The 18858-nt window shown below is 51.5% G+C and overlaps 1 protein-coding gene across 1 annotated transcript; it reads right to left on the bottom strand.

Annotated features, from left to right (window-relative positions):
* Window positions 1-389: 389 nt before the first annotated feature.
* TFAP2E (transcription factor AP-2 epsilon) lies at window positions 390-17843 on the bottom strand. The gene is made up of 7 exons (XM_073233624.1): window positions 17514-17843; window positions 16721-17203; window positions 16109-16160; window positions 5345-5567; window positions 3974-4092; window positions 3274-3415; window positions 390-1550 (listed from the first exon to the last, which is right to left on the bottom strand). The coding sequence occupies exons 1-7, from the start codon at window positions 17538-17540 to the stop codon at window positions 1268-1270; spliced, it is 1329 nt and encodes a 442-aa protein (XP_073089725.1). The 5' UTR covers window positions 17541-17843; the 3' UTR covers window positions 390-1267.
* Between the last annotated feature and the right edge of the window lie 1015 nt (window positions 17844-18858).

Here is an 18858-nt window from a genome sequence, read left to right as displayed (position 1 = left end):
ACAAGCCAGCCACACACACACATACACACAGTCACTCATAGAACCAACAGCCAGATTGACACATTCACACACAGCCCCACCAGGGCACAGTAATACACACACACACACACACACACACACACACAGCCACACTGACAAGCCAGATCCACTATCTGCATCCAGTAACACACACACACACACACACACACACAGCCACACTGACAAGCCAGATCCACTATCTGCATCCCCTCCATGCAGGTGCCCACAGCTCCTCTTATGATCCCTCCTCAGAGGCCCCTTCCCATTCCAACCCCTCCTCCCAGTTTCCAGGCCCTCCTACACCACTGACATTGCCTGCCCCCTTGGGAGGCAAATCTAGGCCTGGACTGAAGGACAGAAAGGGCTTCATATCCAATGAAAATGTTTTATTAAGAATGAGAAAGCAGTCTGAGAGTTGGGGAGGTACATCTGCAGAGTCAAGAGGAACAACAGCAAATACAAAATCCCAGTGACAACCTCAGGGTCCCCGACACATCTTTCTTCCCTCCTGGCCCACCCACAGCCCTTTGTGAGCAAAAACACCCTCGCCATTCTGGTCCAGTTGATGGACATCTTTGTACGTGAGCAGAGAACAGTGAAACGAGTCCAATTAATTGGGATAAATAAGTTGCACTGGACATTTTTAAACTTTCAAATTTAATTACAAAATAAATAAACAGCAACAGGACTGTGAAGTGCAGTCTAGATTCAAGTTCTGCTTTTTTGTGCTTTATCCTCTTTGTTCCTTGAGGACTCCTCCTGCCCACTTCTTTCCAAGAGTGGGAGGGGTCCACAGAGCCCACTTGGCCTCCTGCCATGCCCCTTTTTTGGGGGTAGGAAATTCTGGGATGAGGAACACTAGCTCCTCAGTAGCACCTCTGGCCTGTTAATTCCTCTCCTACCATTCAGTAAAAACTGCAAGGCCTTGGCCCTAAGAGCACTCATCGCTGCCCGGGCACCCCTCTTGGCAGGGCTCAGCCCCAAGAGCCAGGGTTGTCCATTCCAATTTCCTGTCCATGCACTTCTCAGCAGTTGAGGGTCAGAAAATTGCATACCTGAGGCAGATGCCTGTGCCCTTAAACCACCACACAGAGGCCATCCCCTACTTCTTCAACTCAGACCCCTAACTTGGGTTTTCCTTTCTGGGCTGACTCCAACCCCACCTTTTAAATGTTTCAGGCCCACCCCCAGGAGCTAAGACCTCATTGCAGGCCTTGGGAGCCTCTCAGGGATGGGGTGGGAGAGGTGGTCATTTCCGATGCTTGGCATCCTTCTCTGAAGCCTTGGTGTCACCATGCCCACTGCCTGCGCTACTTAGAAACATCTTGTCCAGCCCTTTGAGTGACTCTAGCAAGTAGTTCTGGAAAGCAGTGAGTGCAGCACAGATGGCAGGTCCACCAAAGCCGTGGGTGATGAGGCTGAAGTGTGTTAGGCAACTCTGCACTCCGGGCTCCAGGATGAGTGCTGGGCGGCTGTTGCCCAGTGGTGAGCGGTCCTGAGCCATCAAGTCCGCAAACTCTTTACAGATCTGCCTGATGGAGGAAAGGGTCAGAGGTTAGAGGACAAAGCTCTTAACCCAGAGGACATACCATGTGCTGGGCACTTCATATATATCTACGATTACCAATCCTGCCAGTAGTCTGCAAATGATCATCAGCCATTTTATAGAAAAGGAAACTAGGGTTCAGAGGGACATTAACTGACTAGCCCAATATACAGCTAGTACACATCATATGCTGATACCCTTGCTGTGGGTATCCTGACCACGTTCAAAGTCCAGCTTAACTACTACTTTCCAGGAAATTTTCCTTGATCCCCTCTCTCACTCCCACCCCAAACACCCAATGCTTCACAGAGATTTGTCTTTGAAATTATTAGGGAACAATCCATAACCTTCCTTGGAAAATTGAAATAATAGTCAGCAGGGAACATGAACTGAAGCCTACATTCTGCCAAGGACACTGTATGTACCATATCACGTAATCCTTCCGACAAGACTGTATTGTCATTATTATCCCATCATATGTTGGGGAAACTGGCTTCAGATAGGTTAGACGACCTACCCAAGTGACTAAGCTGGGATTGGGATCAGCTCCAGTTTGCAGCCATTATTCATTTCTTTATACATCCTGCAAGTGACCTAGGCAGGAGAGTCACTGGTGTCTCACATTTGTATCACCATGGAACCCAGTCAGCATCTTAGACATGACTGACTGGGACCCAGAAAGTGCTCGATGAGTTAGCTGATTAACAAGTGGGGTGAGCCCTGTTCTAGAGTTTCTCCAGCTACAATGTGAGCAGCTTCAAAGGTCCTATGGGGCATGGCAGTCTGAGTCTATGATTCCACTTCTGCCTTGGAGGATGGAGGGAGCCTCAAAGGAGGGAGGTGGGAGTTGAGGTTTGAAGGACTGCATGGATGATATCCTAAGAACAGCAAACCCAAGGATGAGAGAGCAAGAGGGAGCAAGCAGGTCAGTTGGAGCAGGTGGGGTAAGTGCAGGCCAGGTTGTAGGGCCCTCAAAGGAGTCTGGACTTTACCCTACAGATTAGTAGATTTCATTTTTTTTTTTTTTTTTTTACTTTTTCCCTCTCTTTCTGTCTCTGTCTCTTCTTGCAGTGGGACCTCCTCTAAAAACTGAACCTTAATGGGTTACTGGTTCATTGTATAGGCCCTGAGGCATCCCCACAGAACCTAGTTTGAAAATCAATGCAGTAGCAGAGAAAGCCACTGAAGGTTCTTGGCCAGGGAAGCACTGCATGTGCAGGAAGGTTAAGGGGACAGTGGGGCACTGGGGTGAAGGTCCAGGAGTGAGATTAGGAGACCAGAGTTGAGCATGTAAATGGTGAGGGAGGCACCAACAGGACTTGCAGAGGGGTCAGGTGTGCGGTAAGATCAAAGGAGGGTCAACCTGGAGCCTAGGTGGGCCTTGGTGCCCTGATGGAAGTCACTGGAGCAAAAGGGCTAATGGGCAAGACTCAGGCAGGGGGAGCAAGACCACAGAACCTCAGACTCGGATGGGACTATTTGGGGGTTTGGTACCCACACATAGGCCTTTGTAAGCCTGTCTGACAGCATTTGCTGATGCACAGAACCCAGATATGTTCATGTGTTTGTGTGTGCCCATGTGTGGTGCCACTTGTACATCACATGTGCACCTGACTGGTGTCTGCATTGCACTATATGTGCTAAGCGTGGCACCCACGACAGCCTGTGCATGGTGACCTAAAGCACCCATGCATGGCACTCTCACTCACTTGGCGGCCAGCAGCATGCTCTTGCGGCTCTGCAGCTCCCCGGGGTCAGCATGCTGTCGGCACAGGTACTCCGCTGCTGCCTTGGCTGGGAACTCAGTCTCACAGACGTAGCCAAAGTCTCGGGCCAGGTGCACAGCCTCTCCTGGGAGGAGGGGCAGCGAGATGAGCTTTCACTACATCCAGCTTTACCTCTGAGCCTGGAGCATGGCCTTGAACCTCCGCTCTGGCCAGGAGCCATCCTGATCCATCCAGCTTCTACAGACCTTTCTCTGATTTCCCTCCTAGCCCAGCTCCAGCCCCAATCCCACTGCCCTCCCCTGGGGCCACAAGGGATGGGTTCTGAGCTCAAAAGTGGGCACTGAACCCACCAGGTTATCCTAGAGCCTAAGCTCAAAATGACCAAGCCCAGAGTCACCAGCCTCTAGGGAAGGACACTCATCTGCTCATCCCATTACCACGTCTGAACACTGGCCACTTCCCCCATAAACACACACACACACACACACAACACGCTCTCTACTCTGGGTACATGCACATGAGTGCATGCACACCAACTATCCACACATATCACACACACCCCTTATACATGATACACAGAGAACACACATGCTAAACACTCCCTCTTGCACTGGAGATAGTCACATGGGATGGCATAGATCCCCCCATGTTCACACTCACATGTACATCAAGCCTCACTCACCCTCCACCAGTGAAGTCAGCAGGGTCACATTGGCGGCCTTGCGACGACCAGCTGGCAGGTTGAGCCCAATCTTCTCCAGTCGTTCCCGCAGGCACCGACCCCCATTCTTGGACTTGGCCCTTGACATGCAGAGAGAGAGAGAGACAGACACACACTGTGAAGACAAGAGCAAAACACATACCCTACGTGACCCCGACAGGGTCTCGCTACCTCCACCAAGCCCTCCTAGGGTTTGGGTCTGCCTCTGGGGCCGCTTTCAGCCTATTCCAACCTCCTAACCTCACTAGCTTTGCAGCAAGATGCAGGTGGGAGGCCTAGCACCCAGCTATTTCTCCCTAATCCTCTCAGCAACAGGGATACCCCCCCAGAGTGGGGCAGGATAGCCAGCATCGTGGGGTGCTTTTCCCCACCTGAGCACACAGCTGGGCCAGTGACACATCAGTACTCAAGGACACACAGACCTATATGCAAAGAAATGGACATACAGAGACACGTGGGAGGACACAGGTAGACATACAGTCACACAGGGACACAGATACACACATATGAACACACACTGAAGGCCAAGAATAAAGACACATACCAATACAGACATGCAGACTCAGATACCCAGGGGCACACAGGGACATAGCAACACATGTTCACACCAAATCAAGATCCCAGGGACATGTGTATAGATGCAAGCCCCTTTGGGGTGCTCAGAGGGACCAGGGATAAGGAGATACCCACACATCTGCACAAATGCAGCCCCCACACAGAGTTATAGACATGTAAACATACATGTCTAGCTCCAGATGTACATGCAATCACACATAGTGTATGGCACACTGTAGCTGACACATCCCACTAAAAGTACCACAGGTAACTCAAACTTTTGGAAACATACTTCTGGCTGTCCCCTACACCACACACATACACGCACACATGTCCTCAGACACATCAAAACGCACAGCCCTGAAGCACAAATGTCCTACCCAGATACAAGAACAGGCACAGAGACAGACACAGAACCATAAAACCAAACGAGGGTCCCCAAGGCACCAGAGAGGCCTATGCTCCACAGGGAACAGCCCTTGGGTCCTCGGGGTCCCTTTCCTGGGGAAGGGGGTGACAATGGCACTCCCAAAGTGGGCAAGTCCTCCATCTCTTCTCTGTGCCCGGGCTTCTTTCTCCACTACCCACCCCCAAGCCCACAGACATGGGATCTGCTGGGGACCTGGGTCTCCCCCAGAGCATGCACAACCCCCCAGGGAGACTGAGGTGGACATGATGCTGTGACCTGGTCACTGAGGCTGGCCCCTCTCTGATCCTCTAGAAAGGTCTAAACTGACCACGGAGTTTGGCCCAGGAGTTGTGAGCTGGCCATCCTACCTGCGAAGGACACCACCCAGGAGAGAGGCGTTGAGGCACTCGGGAGGCGAGAGTCGCCGCTGGACCTCCCCCACTGTCACCTTGTACTTGGACGTTGAGCTGAGCAGCGACAGCCGGCCTGGCACGGAGCAGAAGACCTCACTGGAGTTTGTGATGCCACCAATCAGGCTGTCTTTGGCCAGCGAGAGGGCTGAAAGGCCACTGGCTTTGGAGGGGATGGGGACTGTGGAGCAGAAGCAAGAGAGTAAGGGACAGAGAGACAACACTGAGCCAGGGACCACAGGACACCGGCACTGTCCACCTGTGGAGTGCGCACGCTGAGGATGCCCCGACTGTGCTGGGCACCGTGCTCCAAGCTGTGCACATAGCCGCATCTGAATGGCCCAGCACCATTCAGAGGGGGCTGTACTATCCCCACTTTACAATGGAAGAGACTGAGGCACGTTGAGGTTTATGTGACTCACTGAAGTTCACTCTAATGGGTGGTGGAAACTGACCCAGAGTTGTCTGGCTCTTGAACCCATGTTCCCTTCACTGAGCCAATCTGGTTCCCTATTAAAACTCAAACAGCTGCAGCAGAGTCTTGGAGTTTGGGTATGTGCAATCAGAGTGGGAGCTGGAAGTATGGAAATGGAGTCTGAGCTGGAGGCAGGATTCCTGGGTCACTGCAGCAGGGTCCAGCCAGGTCTGTGCAATCACAAGGAGCCCCCAACTTCCCCTGCCTGCTGCTGATCCCCATGTTCCCCAACCCCCAGACCAGTGAGAGGCCTTGGGGCTTTGGACTCCCACATCCCAGAGACAGAGAGGCTATGGCCCCACTGGGCTTCCAGCCCTGGCTTGCTTCCTGCCCAGTCACTCTCGGATTCTCAAGAAGACCAGGAATAAAGAGACACGCCCTTCCACCAAATGCTAATTATCTACTTACGGATATCTATGGAAAGCAGGGAAGGGAATCTGAGAAGTTCATTTTCTAAAACCCACTTGGATACTCCTGGCTCTCAAAGAAAGTCCTTCCTGCAGTCTAACCTCCAGCCTCCCGCTTAGCCTCAGGGGAAGGAAGAAGAAAGGAGATACTTGCTTCCTCTTGGGCTTCCCTTCTTTCAAGGATGTGAGAGTCTTGGTAAAAAGGCCAGCTTTGTGAGTCTGTATGTGTGTTGGGATCAAGTGGGGAGCCTCAGGGCAACAATTAGGAGCACTCGCCATGCCATGTGCCTACATAGATAACCTCACCGAATCCTCAGAACAACCCACAGGGGGGCTACCTTTATTATACCCTTCTTACAGATGAGGAGACAGAAGAAGAGAGAAGTGAAGTAGTGCGCCTGCAGTCACACAGGTGGTAGACTGAGAACCAGCAGCAAGCCCTAGACTGTGGTCTCAAAAGCGGCACTCTTGGCCCTCCAGCCATTCAGCAAATACTTAGTGAGCCCGTGTGTGCCAGGAACTGTGCTAGGCTTTGGGAATGCAGAGATTAGCAAGGCTGACCCAATCCCCAACCTGGCAGAGCCCTTCCGTCCACCTGGTCACCCAGCCAGAAACCTCGGGGATGCCCTCTCCCCCCACATCCCATCCATCATGATATCCCACACCTTTCATCTTCCCCCAAGCCCTGGATACAGCCAATCCCGCCTGAATTTCTGCACAGCCCCTGCTCTGGTCTCCCTGCCCTGCTCCAGAGGGATCTTCCTGAAACACACATCCCTTCCCAGCCTCAAACCCATCAGTGCAGGTCAGTTGCCTGAGAATCAAATCCTGGCTCCATAGCTGGGCAGAACGACACCATCTACCTTCAGTGAGTATCAACTACATACCAAGTGTCATACATTAACAGCCCTGTGGAGAAGAGTTTCTTTCTTCCACAGAGTTTCTTCATTTCAAAGTGAAGAAACTAAAAGTTTAAAGAGGTTAAGATGGTACCACAAGTAAGGAACAGAAATGGCTCTTGAATTCTGATTGTGGACTCCAAGGTTCAGATCCTTGACGATGGTAATGCCCTCTGTCTAAGGTGCTCTGTCACCCTCCTTCCCATCCCAGCCCTTGCCTACCCCTTTTGCCTGGTCCCCCATTTGTCCCTTTGGCTCTCAACCCACACTGACCAATAAAAATATACTATGAGCCACACACATAATTTAAATTTCTACTAGCCCCATTTAAAAGAAGTAAAAAGCACGTGAGGTTAATTTGCCCCATATATAAAAGATACTACTATTGAAACACTTAATCAATATTTAAAAATTATTAACAAGCTATTGCACATTCTTTTCTTATACTTAGTCTTCAAAGATCAATGCATTTCAATGCATGATTTTATGCTTTCAGCTCATCTTAATTCAGACTAGCCACATTTCAAGTCCCAGTAGCCACATGTGGCTCATGGCTCCCACGGTGGACAGCATAGCTCAAGACTTCAAAGAGGAGCAGTACAACAGGTAACATAAATAAGCGGATACGGGAGGCTGGTGCCACCCTAGGTAAAGCCGCTCCCAGGCTCAGTGTTGTCACACAGGGCACATCAACATTTCCAGACCTCCTAGTTTGTCTTTTTTTTTGCCGATAAGACCGGGATTATGGATTTCTTTGTGAAATCTCTGGATTTTTTAATTCAATTGATTAAAAAATTAAAAAACTCAGCACAGGCCAAACGAAGTATGTGTAAAATGCCACCTGGGATGTGGGGCCACCAGCATGTGAGCACAGTGAACCCCTTAGAACTGCTTACTGTCTGTCTCAGGGGCCCTTCAGCATTTTCCTAAGCAAGGTCCCCTCCTTACCAAGCCTCAGTTCAGGCACCATCCCTGATACAAAGCTTCCTGGCCTCTTGATCCCAGCTCCTGCTTATCTTCTGTCCCTGGCCTTACCACACTGGCCCTGTATGTCTGCTTCCACACTGTCTTCCCCCCTAACTGGGAGTGCCTTGAAGGCAGGTTTTGGCACAAGTGGGCATCAGTGAATGTGGAATAAATGATTGAAGCAAGGGCTCCTGAAACTCGAAATGGGGAAAAGAGTGGTGGCCCGCTACCTAGATGTTGGGGTGGGGGGCTTTGTGGAAGCCTCTGTCCTTTGCTAGCAATGGATAGTAAAACCACCCTTCCTCTATAGGTCCCCCTTCAGGCAACCAGGAGGGGCTGAGGTCATGGATGGGGGTGAGTGGGAGAAGTGGAGAGGTGGGGGGATGTGGAGAGAAAGAACAGCATATAAACTCTGCCCCAGGCCAGTTTCTTGTCCCCAGAGCAGAAGGAACATGAGGGTGAGGCAAGTGACCTTGGATGCAAATTTAAGAAGGCAACAAAAATCTCAGCAATCAAGATAAATAGTGTTTTGATGCAATATTTAAAAAAATAAAAATGTAAAAAAATCCTGGTGACAAAGTATCAAAATTTTCAATTAGAAACAGGCTCTGAGCCTGCTCTTGCATGTCCCTGCCTTGCTCACCTTGCCCTAATGCCAGCTGTGTCTCAGGGTAAGGCGCAAGGATGTCCTCACTCAACAGACACCAGAACTGGCCATGCAAAGGGAGGCATCCCTGCCTCCCGCCCCAGGGCCTCCCAGGCCTTGCTCGGGTTTCCTCTTCAGCTGTGTCCCTCTGCCTTACAGACTTCTTGGAGCGACTGGACTATTGTATACCTCTACTGTTTTAGTAGTTTCATTACTATGTCCAAATGTATCAAAATTTATAGAAATGCACAGCTTAAAAGGGTAAACTGTGCTGTATGGAAGTTATTCTTCAACCTTGACTTAAAAAAACAATAAAGCTACAAATTGTTAAAATAAAAAGGGTCAGGGAGACTATCCCCCCTTCCCAACTCCTGGCCAGAGGGAGCAGCAGTCAGGGGAACGGAAAATTCTTCAGCAGCCTCCTTCATCCAACTTCTGTTAAAACCTGGGCAACCCCCTTGAGGCCAGGCCCTGGGGAGAGGGGAGAGAGCCCAAGGCTGTATGAGGCAGTTTGTGCACATGCAAACGGGGACATATGGGAACACACGTGAGTCACAAAAATGACTGTACACAAAAACTCTACTCCCTGTTACAGATAGAGCAAGGAGGGTGAGATTGTGCATGTGTGCACTTACTCATCCAACAAATACAGAGCCCCAGCCATATACACATAGTCTGTCAACCTTGAGCAACACAGGAATGTGGCAACATGCATGTGGATATCCCAGTGCTTTTGCTCCTGCTGACATATTCAAACATGGAGTGCATGATGAATTTTTGCAAACAGAGGTGCAGCTAAGTATAGGTGCATAACAGGAGGACATGGGCTCTTGTATGTGAATGACAGACATTGCTACTTCCCCCGTTATGACAGAATCTCTTCCCTCAAAAATGGCAAGAGGGATGGAACCCAAGGTTAGGGAAGCCTGGGGAAAGGACTGTCATGGAGGTGGGAACTAAACCAGCACAGATTACAAAGCAAGGACACTAAAGTTTGTCTCCCACACACCGTGACTCTTGAAGCTGAAGTGGTTTCTCATGGTGGTCATAAAGCAAAAGCCATATAGATATACACTCCTATAGACATACAAGCTCCTAGTTATTCAGGCTGTCAGCCAAGACTCTCACACACAGGTCTACACAGTTCATCCACAGGTAGTAGATATGGTCTGGTCTGACCACTGAATCTGGGGAGTCTATAACAGAGTCTCCCAGAAAGCTGGTTAAAATTGCAATCCCTTCTGGGAAAAAACATAGGAGAAAAATCTTTGTAACAGAGATATAATACCAAAAGCATGATCCATAAAAGAAAACTGGACTCCATCAAAATTTACAACTTCAGCACCTCAAAAGATAAACTATTAAGAAAATAAAAAGACAAAAAAACCATAAACTTGAAGAAGATATTTGCAAATCTTATAAAATCTTATATTTATTTGATCAAGGATGTGTATCTAGAGCATATAAAGAACTCTAATAACTTAATAGTATTGGCAAATCATATAAAATCTTATATTTGATCAAGGATGTATATCCCTAGTATATAAAGAACTCTTATAACTTGATAATAAGATAACCCAATTAGAAAATGTTTAAGATATGTGAATAGACATTTCACTAAAAATGATATATAGATGTCTAATAAGCACATGAAAAAGTGCTCAACATCATTAGTCAATAGGGAGATGGAAACTAAAACTATACTAAGATATTACTAGAATGACTAATTAAATAAACACTATCAAATGTAGTGGGGATGTGGAGAAACTGGAACCCTCACACACTGCTAGTAGGAATGTGAAATAGAACAGCTACTTTAGGAAACATTTTGGCAGTTTCTTAAAAGGTAAATACAAACTTACCATAAAATCCAGCAATTCCACTCCTAGGAATTTACCTAAGAGCAATGAAAACATATGTCCACACAAAGACATGTGAATGATCATAGCAGCTGCAAACTACCCAAGTGTCCATCAACTGATGAATGCATAAACAAAATGTTTTCATCCATACAAGGGAGTACTACTCAACAACAAAATGAAATGAACTAGTTGATACATGCTATAACACAGATGAACCTCAAAAAAATTATGCTGCTAAGTAGAAGGAGCTAGATGAAAAACTTCAAGTATTTACATATCCCATTTATAGAATATGTCCAGAATATGCAAATATATAGACAAAAAGATCAATAGTTACCTAAGGGCTTGGGGTGGGAATGGGGATTAACTAAATGTGAATGAAGGAATTTAAAAATGGACACTAAAAATTTACTTAAAATGACTGAATTATAACTCCTACAAAGGGTGAGTTTTGGGTATGTAAGTTTTTCTTGAATAAATCCATTAAAAAATGCAAGTTCCAGGGCCATACTTGGCAGGGATTCTCATTCAGAGGATGTAGGCCGGTGCCCAGGAAATCTGCATTTTTTAAACAAATACCTCCAAGGGATTCTGGTGCTTGGGGGTTCTTTAGACCACATTTAGAATACCAATGGCCGGCCCAAAGTCTAGGGTTGGGGGAGAGACAGCAGGAGGAGGGGTAGTGACCCTTTTCCTAGTCCACTTGACTCTCTTCATGTCCCCTTGTGGGACCCGCTGGTTAAGTTTCCTTTTCACCAACTGCCAGAGGTTTTCTTTTAAATGTAGCTGTACCCTTCACTCCCCTGCACTATGCTGCCCTCAGGTAACATCCAAACTATTTTCATGGGCACTGGTTTCTTATTCTCTTTCTGGGACAGACAGTAGCCTGGGAAGCAAATGAGGCCGGGTTGTGGAAGTGCAGGGTCAGATTCTCTCTTGATGTAAAATTTTGATATTTTGTTTATCATGGATTTTTTGCATTATTTTTTATTTTTTTAATTAAGGTATCATTGATATACACTCTCATGAAGGTTTCACAAGAAAAACAATGTGGTTACTACATTCACCCATATTATCGAGTTCCTCCCATACCCCATTGCAGTCACTGTCCATCACTGTAGTAAGATGCCACAGAGTCACTACTTGTCTTCTCTGTGCTACACTGTCTTCCCCGTGCCCCCCACACCATGTGTACTAATCATAATACCCCTCAATCCTCTTCTCCCTCCCTCCCCACCCGCCTTCCCCCACCCCTCCCCTTTTTGCTTAGAGATATACTTACAAGCCCAGACCCTCCCATCTCCCTTTAGCCAAGAACAGAAGTGAGAGTAACTGTTTATGACAGCTTCTGTGTGCAGATGCCCTGAGACTGGACAACAGACCCCAGGAAAGAGGGGTTTCCTATGCCCAAGTAAGTAACCACCATTCTCCCAAAGGAAGAAGAGATACCTCGCTTCTCATCCCCAAACCAGCCCCTCCAGCTGTGACTGTATGACCTGGAACCTGGGGAGGTTTTAACCTTTCTTGTCTGGCTTTTCCACAGGCAGGGCATTTGCACATGCTGTGCCTAGCTGAGTGCAAGTGGGGAAAGTAGTTCTGCCCACCCTACACCCCTTCTCCCAATGCACTCAGACTTCAAGACCACACCTGCTGAGACCCATCCTAACGATTCTTCTCCAAAAGGGGAACCCTCCTACACTGCTGGTGGGAATGTAAGATAGTTCAACCATTGTGGACAGCAATATGGAGGTTCCTCAAAAAACTAAAAATAAAAATACCATTTGACCCAGGATTTTATCCAAAAGAATACAACTTCTCAGATTCAAAAAGACATATGCACCCCTATGTTTATCGCAGCACTTTTTACAATAGCCAAGATATGGAAGCAACCTAAGTGTCCATCAGTAGATGAATGGATAAAGAAGATGTGGTACATACACACAATCGAATACTATTCAGCCATAAGAAAGAAACAAATCTTACCATTTGCAACAACATGGATGGAGCTGAAGAATATTATGCTCAGTGAAATAAGCCAGGCAGAGAAAGACAAGTGCCAAATGATTTCCCTCATTTGTGGAGTATAACAAGGAAGCAAAACTGAAGGAACAAAATAGCAGCAGACTCAGAGACTCCAAGAATGAAATAGTGGTTACCAAAAGGGAGGGGTGTGGGGGGGAAGAAGGGGATTGAGGGGTATTATGTGTAGTACACATGGTGTGGGGATCCCAGAGAAAACAGTGTAGCACAGAGAAGGCAAATAGTGAACCTGTGGCATCTTACTACACTGATGGACAGTGACTGCATTGGGGTATGGGTGGGGACTTGATAATATGGGGACATATAGTAACCACATTGTTTTTTCATGTGAAACCTTTGTAAGGTATCAATAATACCTTTAAAAAAAAAAGATTCTTCTCCAGGAAGCCTCCTAACCTCAGGCGCTCACTGCTCCTCCGCTGAGCTTCACCAGACCTGTACAGTATCCCTCTCCCCGACTGCCTTTCTCAGTTGGAAAGTATTCCTGTCCACATCTGTGTTCCCCACCAGTCCTGCCTGCTCTCTATGCATTTAGGACAGGCCGTAAAACTGGAGGTAACAAATGTGGGCAGAAAATGGAGGGCTCACCGCTCTTCCTCGGGATGGATGGCTCAGCCCCATCTGCCATCTCCTGACCCACCGGTGGCTACAAAGGGCGGCCAGCCTGGAAGTATACGGTGAAACAGGGCCTTCGCTTCCTCTCCCCTCCAGGAAAAGTGTCCAGAGTAGCCAAGATATTACAACCAATGTCTGGGACCCCCCAGAGCTTCCAGGCGCCCTGCGGCGTTAGGCAGGCAGTTTTGTGGGTAGGGCTAGGGCTGCCTCCGTTAGGGCTGCCTCCGTTTCTCATTCAGGACTCCAACCACCCGCCACACCGCCGCCCCTCCCACCATGGCCGGAAGGAACGGAGAAATCGGATGCTCCAGTTAGTCAAATAAAACTTTATAATTCCAGGGCTCTGGCCGGATTGTGGTCCCCCGCCACCCCAGCGGGTGCCAGAGGTCTTCAGGACGCGGCAGGGAATCCTGATGTTGTTGGCAGGGCCTGAGGGCAAAGAAGGGTGCTGATACCCCGCCCACCCCGAAAGGGCTTCAGTGTGGCCGGAGTCCCGAGGTAACAGCGGAGAGCCCAGGCGACAACTGCCCTCTGCGCGCGGGCCTCCAGCCGGACCTGCTTAGCCTTAGCGGCTCCGTTCTGTCGCGCCCCCCAGCCTAAGTCAAGACCTCACGGGACGAGCCCTGTCTCCCGGTTGCAAAGCCTGAAACGCCGTCACTGGCCTCTCCTCCCCAAAGGCCCGCGATGCCAGCGGAAGGCCAAGCTCTCGGCTCGGACACAGATGCTTCCTTCTGCAGGAAACCCCAGGCTCTCAGCCCTCTGGGCTATGTTGACATGCAGGAGGGTACCCAGGGCACAGTTCCCAGCTCAGGTCGCGGGCACTCCCACCCGGCTGCACTTGGGCCACCAACGATGTGCGGTCCCGCAGGCGTGCGCGCCGGGGTCAGCGACACACCGCGCCCCACCAGCCCACGTCCAGGCCAGCAAGCAGCACCCAGGACAGTGCGGGCCGCGCGGGCCGCATTCACTGTGTTCTTGGGATCACCTTTGGAGATTCTGGTACACACCTAGGACCCAGGATTTATGGAAGTTGATGTCCTTTGAAAGAAACCAATAGGGGGCAATTCCAGTCACTGCCTGAAGGCAATCTCCTGTCCTGGCTTTGGCCCGGGGTTTGAGGTTTAAGGTACTCAGAGTCTTGGCTCCGCCCTTCCCCAGCGCTTAGGTGGCCAAGCCCTTTCGCAAACTGCAGGAGGCTGGACTCCCCCAGAGAGTCAGTGAGCCTAGGCCCCCTACCCCCTGGAGTCCGCATAGGAGTCGGTCGGGAACTGGGACCTGTGACCGTGACCGTATCTCTGATGGATGCAGCCCTTTGGCAGACTTTTGCCACCTACAGACTAAGCCCCAAAAAAGTCCACTAAACCAATGCAGTGACGCCAAGCAAAGAGCTAGGTACCGAGCGCACACCTACACCCCAACTCCAGGAAGCCTTGTTCCCAGCGTCCTCCCCACACCCCCAGCTCCAGGTGACACAGCCCCATCCATACCTCCCTTCCCCAAGTTCCGGGAGCCTTATCCCTACATCTTCCCCACACCCATTCCAAGCTGTCCAGCTAACTCCCAGCCGCAACTCGTAAAGTCCAGCCCCATCTCTCACCCCCAGCTGGAGCCCCAGCCTCTCCTGAGAACACGTGGAGGGCAGAGAGAGACGGGGCTTGAATTCTCTTCTGAAAAACACCTCGGTAAATCCCGCGGGAGCAGCGCCTGCCCCAGGCACCGCGGCAGGTTCCTCTGTGCCTCCCAATTCCTCTCGGGCACCCGCCCCAAATCTAAGAAGCCCGCCCAATGCCTGGATTCCTTTGAATCTCTGTCTTTCTGTCTCTTTCTCATTTTTCCCTGGCACTGCCAGAACTTAGTTTTGGCATGAAAATCTACTCAAGGACAGGTCTCAAACACTTGGCTTTTACTACTGCACAGATTCAAACATCCCCGAAAATATGAGAAGCAACCCTCACATGCTTAGAGATTCTCAGTACCAAAGAACCAATTCTGGAACACAGTAGAGACCCTGACACACACATACAGGAATGTACAATGTACACCAGCATAATAAACATCACAAACTCACAGGAACAGAGACACATTTACACACCAAGAAATACCAGAAAGACACCTAGGAAAGGAACATACAGACATGTCCAGGACCCGGAACTCACACAGACAGTGAACCAGAAGCAGGCAGGCCCTGACCGTCCTGCACACAGCCTAACACAAAATAATCCCACACCACCACCCCCAAATCCTAAATACGGAAAGAGGCTCCCGCATGGAGAGAAAATTCCCCAGGGAAATGTGACGCCACCCCAATCCCCCCAAAGACCCGCCTAGGAAGCAAAGGGGCAGAAAGTGCTTGCCAGGCTAGGATATTTTAAGACTTTGTAATGGGGGAATCATTAAACAAAATCCGTGGGAACAGCACCCCGATTCCCACCTCTTAGGAAACAGGGAAAGTGGTTTAACACGTTCTGCAAAGTAACTCCAGATCCACAAGAGCACCCTCCCTCCCCTGGGTAGGGAGAGGCCGGGCCCCTGCGCAGCTTGGCTGGCCCAGGCAGCCCAGTGAGCCAGCATGGGCTGGGCCACCCTAAGCGGCAGGCTCTGGGGCCGACTCACCAATCCGCACAACTGGCCAAGCTCTGCCAGGCCCCCAGTTCCCACTGTCTCTCTGCTGGGCAGGGAAGAGTGTCCGGCGGCCACCAAGCTCAGCGACACATTGGAGGCACGCTCCACGGGGAAGAAAATGGGTCTGTACACCTTGGGCCTGCACCAGCTCGCCTGGTTCTGCCCTGGCAGATGAACGCCAATTCCTTACCTTTCTTGATCACGGATTGGTCCAGGAGGCTCATTCCGGGCTCATCCATGACCTGCAAATAGGAAAGGCAGTGGTAAGGGCGCTTGTAGACCTAGTCTCCTTTAGCTTCCTAAACCTGTACTGTTCCTGGTTCTTGTCCTGTCTGCTCCGCCCAAGGCGCACCACCGTCTCTTGGGGCGGCGACAGGCGGGACCAGGATTCCCAGGATTTGCCAGGGCTCAGCGTGCCTCAGCGTTCGGCGCTAAAAGGTAATTGTGAGCCTTAGAGAGGCAACTCCTCTCTTCACTCCAGGCAGGCTGCCCCCAATAGACTGGGACTAGGCATAGATGCCCTGCGTGGCCCAGTAGAGAGGTTGAGAAGGGGTTCAGGCCTCGCCCATTTACTCCGCCGAGGGTTGCAGTCATCCGGGCACCTCGCACGGACTCAGTGCCTGGCCGCCTTTAAGGGCCAGGCAGGGTCTAACCCACGACGTGTGATGCATCCTCGGAGTCACGAGTGAGAAGTGGCAGGCTGAGAGAAAAGTTGGGTTCCCGCATTCGTCACTCTGCCTCCAGCCAGAGTCCTAAATCACCGCGGCCAGTCCTGGCCCATCCCGGACCGTTCGGGCCTCACCTGCAGGTCCTCCAGGCCGGGCGGCGCCGCCAGGCCAGGGAGGCCGAGGGGCGCGTCAGCCAGGCCGTGCGCGCCGTCGGCCAGGCCGTGCAGGAGCCGGGGCACGGCGGCGGCGTAGTCGCGGCGTGGGTCGAGGCCCAGGGCGCGGGCGGGCGGCGCCAGCAGGCCGGGCGGCTCGTCGTGGGCGCGGGCAGCCGCGCGGGGCGCGGCCCAGGCAGGCTGTGGAGGCTGCGGCTGCGCCAGGGGTGCCAGGCCGCCGTAAGGGTCCGCTGCCAGGTGGGGAAAGGCGGCGGCGGCGTCGGGCGCCTGGCTGTAGGGCAGTGGCGGCTGCGGGTAGGGCGGCGGGAAGTAGGGAGGCTGGAAGTCGGCGGCGGCGGCGGCGGCGGGCGTGTGGCAGAGCGGCGGCGCAGGCCCGTAGGCCGCCTGGGGCAGAGACGACAGGCGGGCCCCGCCAGCCGCTGCGCCCAGCCCGTCGGGGCGCTCCTGGGGAAGGAGAGGGACGCGTTAGGCAACCCACCGGCAGCTGAAAAGACTTCAGCCCGAAAGGACCCTCCTCAGCTGGAGAAGGCCCAGCTGCCGTCCTGCCCGCGTCCCGGGGCCCGAGGTCTACCGCTGAGTGACCCGCGGGCGCGGGAGCTGCAGGCTGGGGACAGCGGTCTCCTGCGCTCACCGTTCTCAGCTGGCGGAGTCCCGGAGGCCCCCTCCCTCAGAGATTTCGTTGGAGGTGCAGGTTCGGAAGGTCCAGCACTCAGGCTTCCTGAGCCCCCGTGCCCCCGGACCCGAGACCACTCACCATGGCGGAGTAGGTGTGCACCAGCATGGGGCGGGGAGTGTGGGGCGCGAGGCGTGGCGGCGGTGGAGCCCTCGCCCGACGGCGAGCGCTGCGGGAAGAGGCACGGGGAGCCTGTCCAGCCCCGCGGGGTCACGTTGCGGCGGCGGGGTGCAACCCTGTCCGGTGCTCAGCGGGCGTCGGGTCTTCAGCTGTGGGCGCCCCCGGGTGGGCCCATGGGGGCGTGACAGACGGGCGCTGATGGCACTTGGATAAGTCGGTCAACGGGTGCCCAGCGCCCTCCCCTCCTCCTCTGAGCGCAGTCTGCTCCATGCACTCCAGTTAATAGTGGCGGGGGCGCGCCGGGCCTCCGGGGCGCGCATTAAAGAGATACGCGAAGGCCGCTTTCTCCCTTCTGTCTAGCGAGCGCTCAAGGGGAGGCGTGACTCTTGCGCGACCCGTGGGGTGGATGGTGGGGCGTGAACCCAACCCCCACTGGTCTGACCCTCCTTCTAGCTAGAAGAGACCAGCTGTGGTCAAACAGAGGATTCGCGGCTGAGATAAAAGAGTTCGTAGGTTGAGGCTTGGTCTACCGAACCTTTGCCTTTGAGCAAAGCACTCTTCTTTGGCCTCAGCTTCTTTGTCTGTAAAATGGGTATCTGTCTTTTCACCAACCACCTCACCAGACTATGGATGAGGTGGGCAGTGAGTGAATGTGCAGGACACAAGCCCACTGGCTCAAGTGCCCGTGCGTGAGCGTGCATGTGCATGTGGGAGGGGGTTGACAGACTCTGAATGTTTCAGATCAGAGCCCACTTCACTCAGGCTTCCCCAGGATTAATAACTCTCAATGCTAAGCCAGAGTCTGAGAGGTTGGGAGACACAAATTGGCCAGAATTGCTTGGAACTGGCATTGGGCATGAGCTCCACCTGAGAGGGACTCAAGATGTTTCTGAAGCCAGGAGGGCCTGGGCTGGTTGAGTGTGGGCCTGTCTCACCTAGAGATTGTAGAGCGAATTTGTGTGTAACTGACACACGTGGATGATGTGCAGTTGTTTCTAACATGTGTAGACTGCTGACCGAGTGTTTTAACACAGCAGGCACTAGCTGGCTCACAAGCATGTTCCAGTCTCTGCAGTCACTCCATCATTCTCCCCAAACCCAACTCTCTTCCCTACTGAGAAACAGGGACAGGGAAGTAAGGGAAACAAGAAGGATGGAAAGATGAATAGGACTTAAGAAAGCAGAAGGAAGATATTTTTTTAAAAAGCAAGTAGATGCTCAGACCAGGGTATAGTAGAAATAATCACAGAAATACTTAAACACAGAGTGTGCCAGACAATGTTCATGTTGAGGACCATTGAGTTAA

The sequence above is a fragment of the Manis javanica genome, chromosome 4, assembly GCF_040802235.1.
Source record: "Manis javanica isolate MJ-LG chromosome 4, MJ_LKY, whole genome shotgun sequence".
NCBI lineage: Eukaryota > Metazoa > Chordata > Mammalia > Pholidota > Manidae > Manis > Manis javanica.
The sequence above is the reverse complement of the archived record's forward strand: the minus strand, read 5'-3'. Positions and strand labels throughout refer to the sequence as shown.

Bases quoted from the DNA above. Each gene is read 5' to 3' on its own strand.
- TFAP2E (XM_073233624.1), bottom strand. From the start codon at position 17,540: ATGCTGGTGCACACCTACTCCGCCATG. The intron at 17,204-17,513 runs GTGAGTGGTCTC...CTCCTTCCCCAG, and splicing joins TGCACACCTACTCCGCCATG to GAGCGCCCCGACGGGCTGGG. The intron at 3,416-3,973 runs GTGAGTGAGGCT...CCCTCCTCCCAG, and splicing joins GCTGACTTCACTGGTGGAGG to GAGAGGCTGTGCACCTGGCC.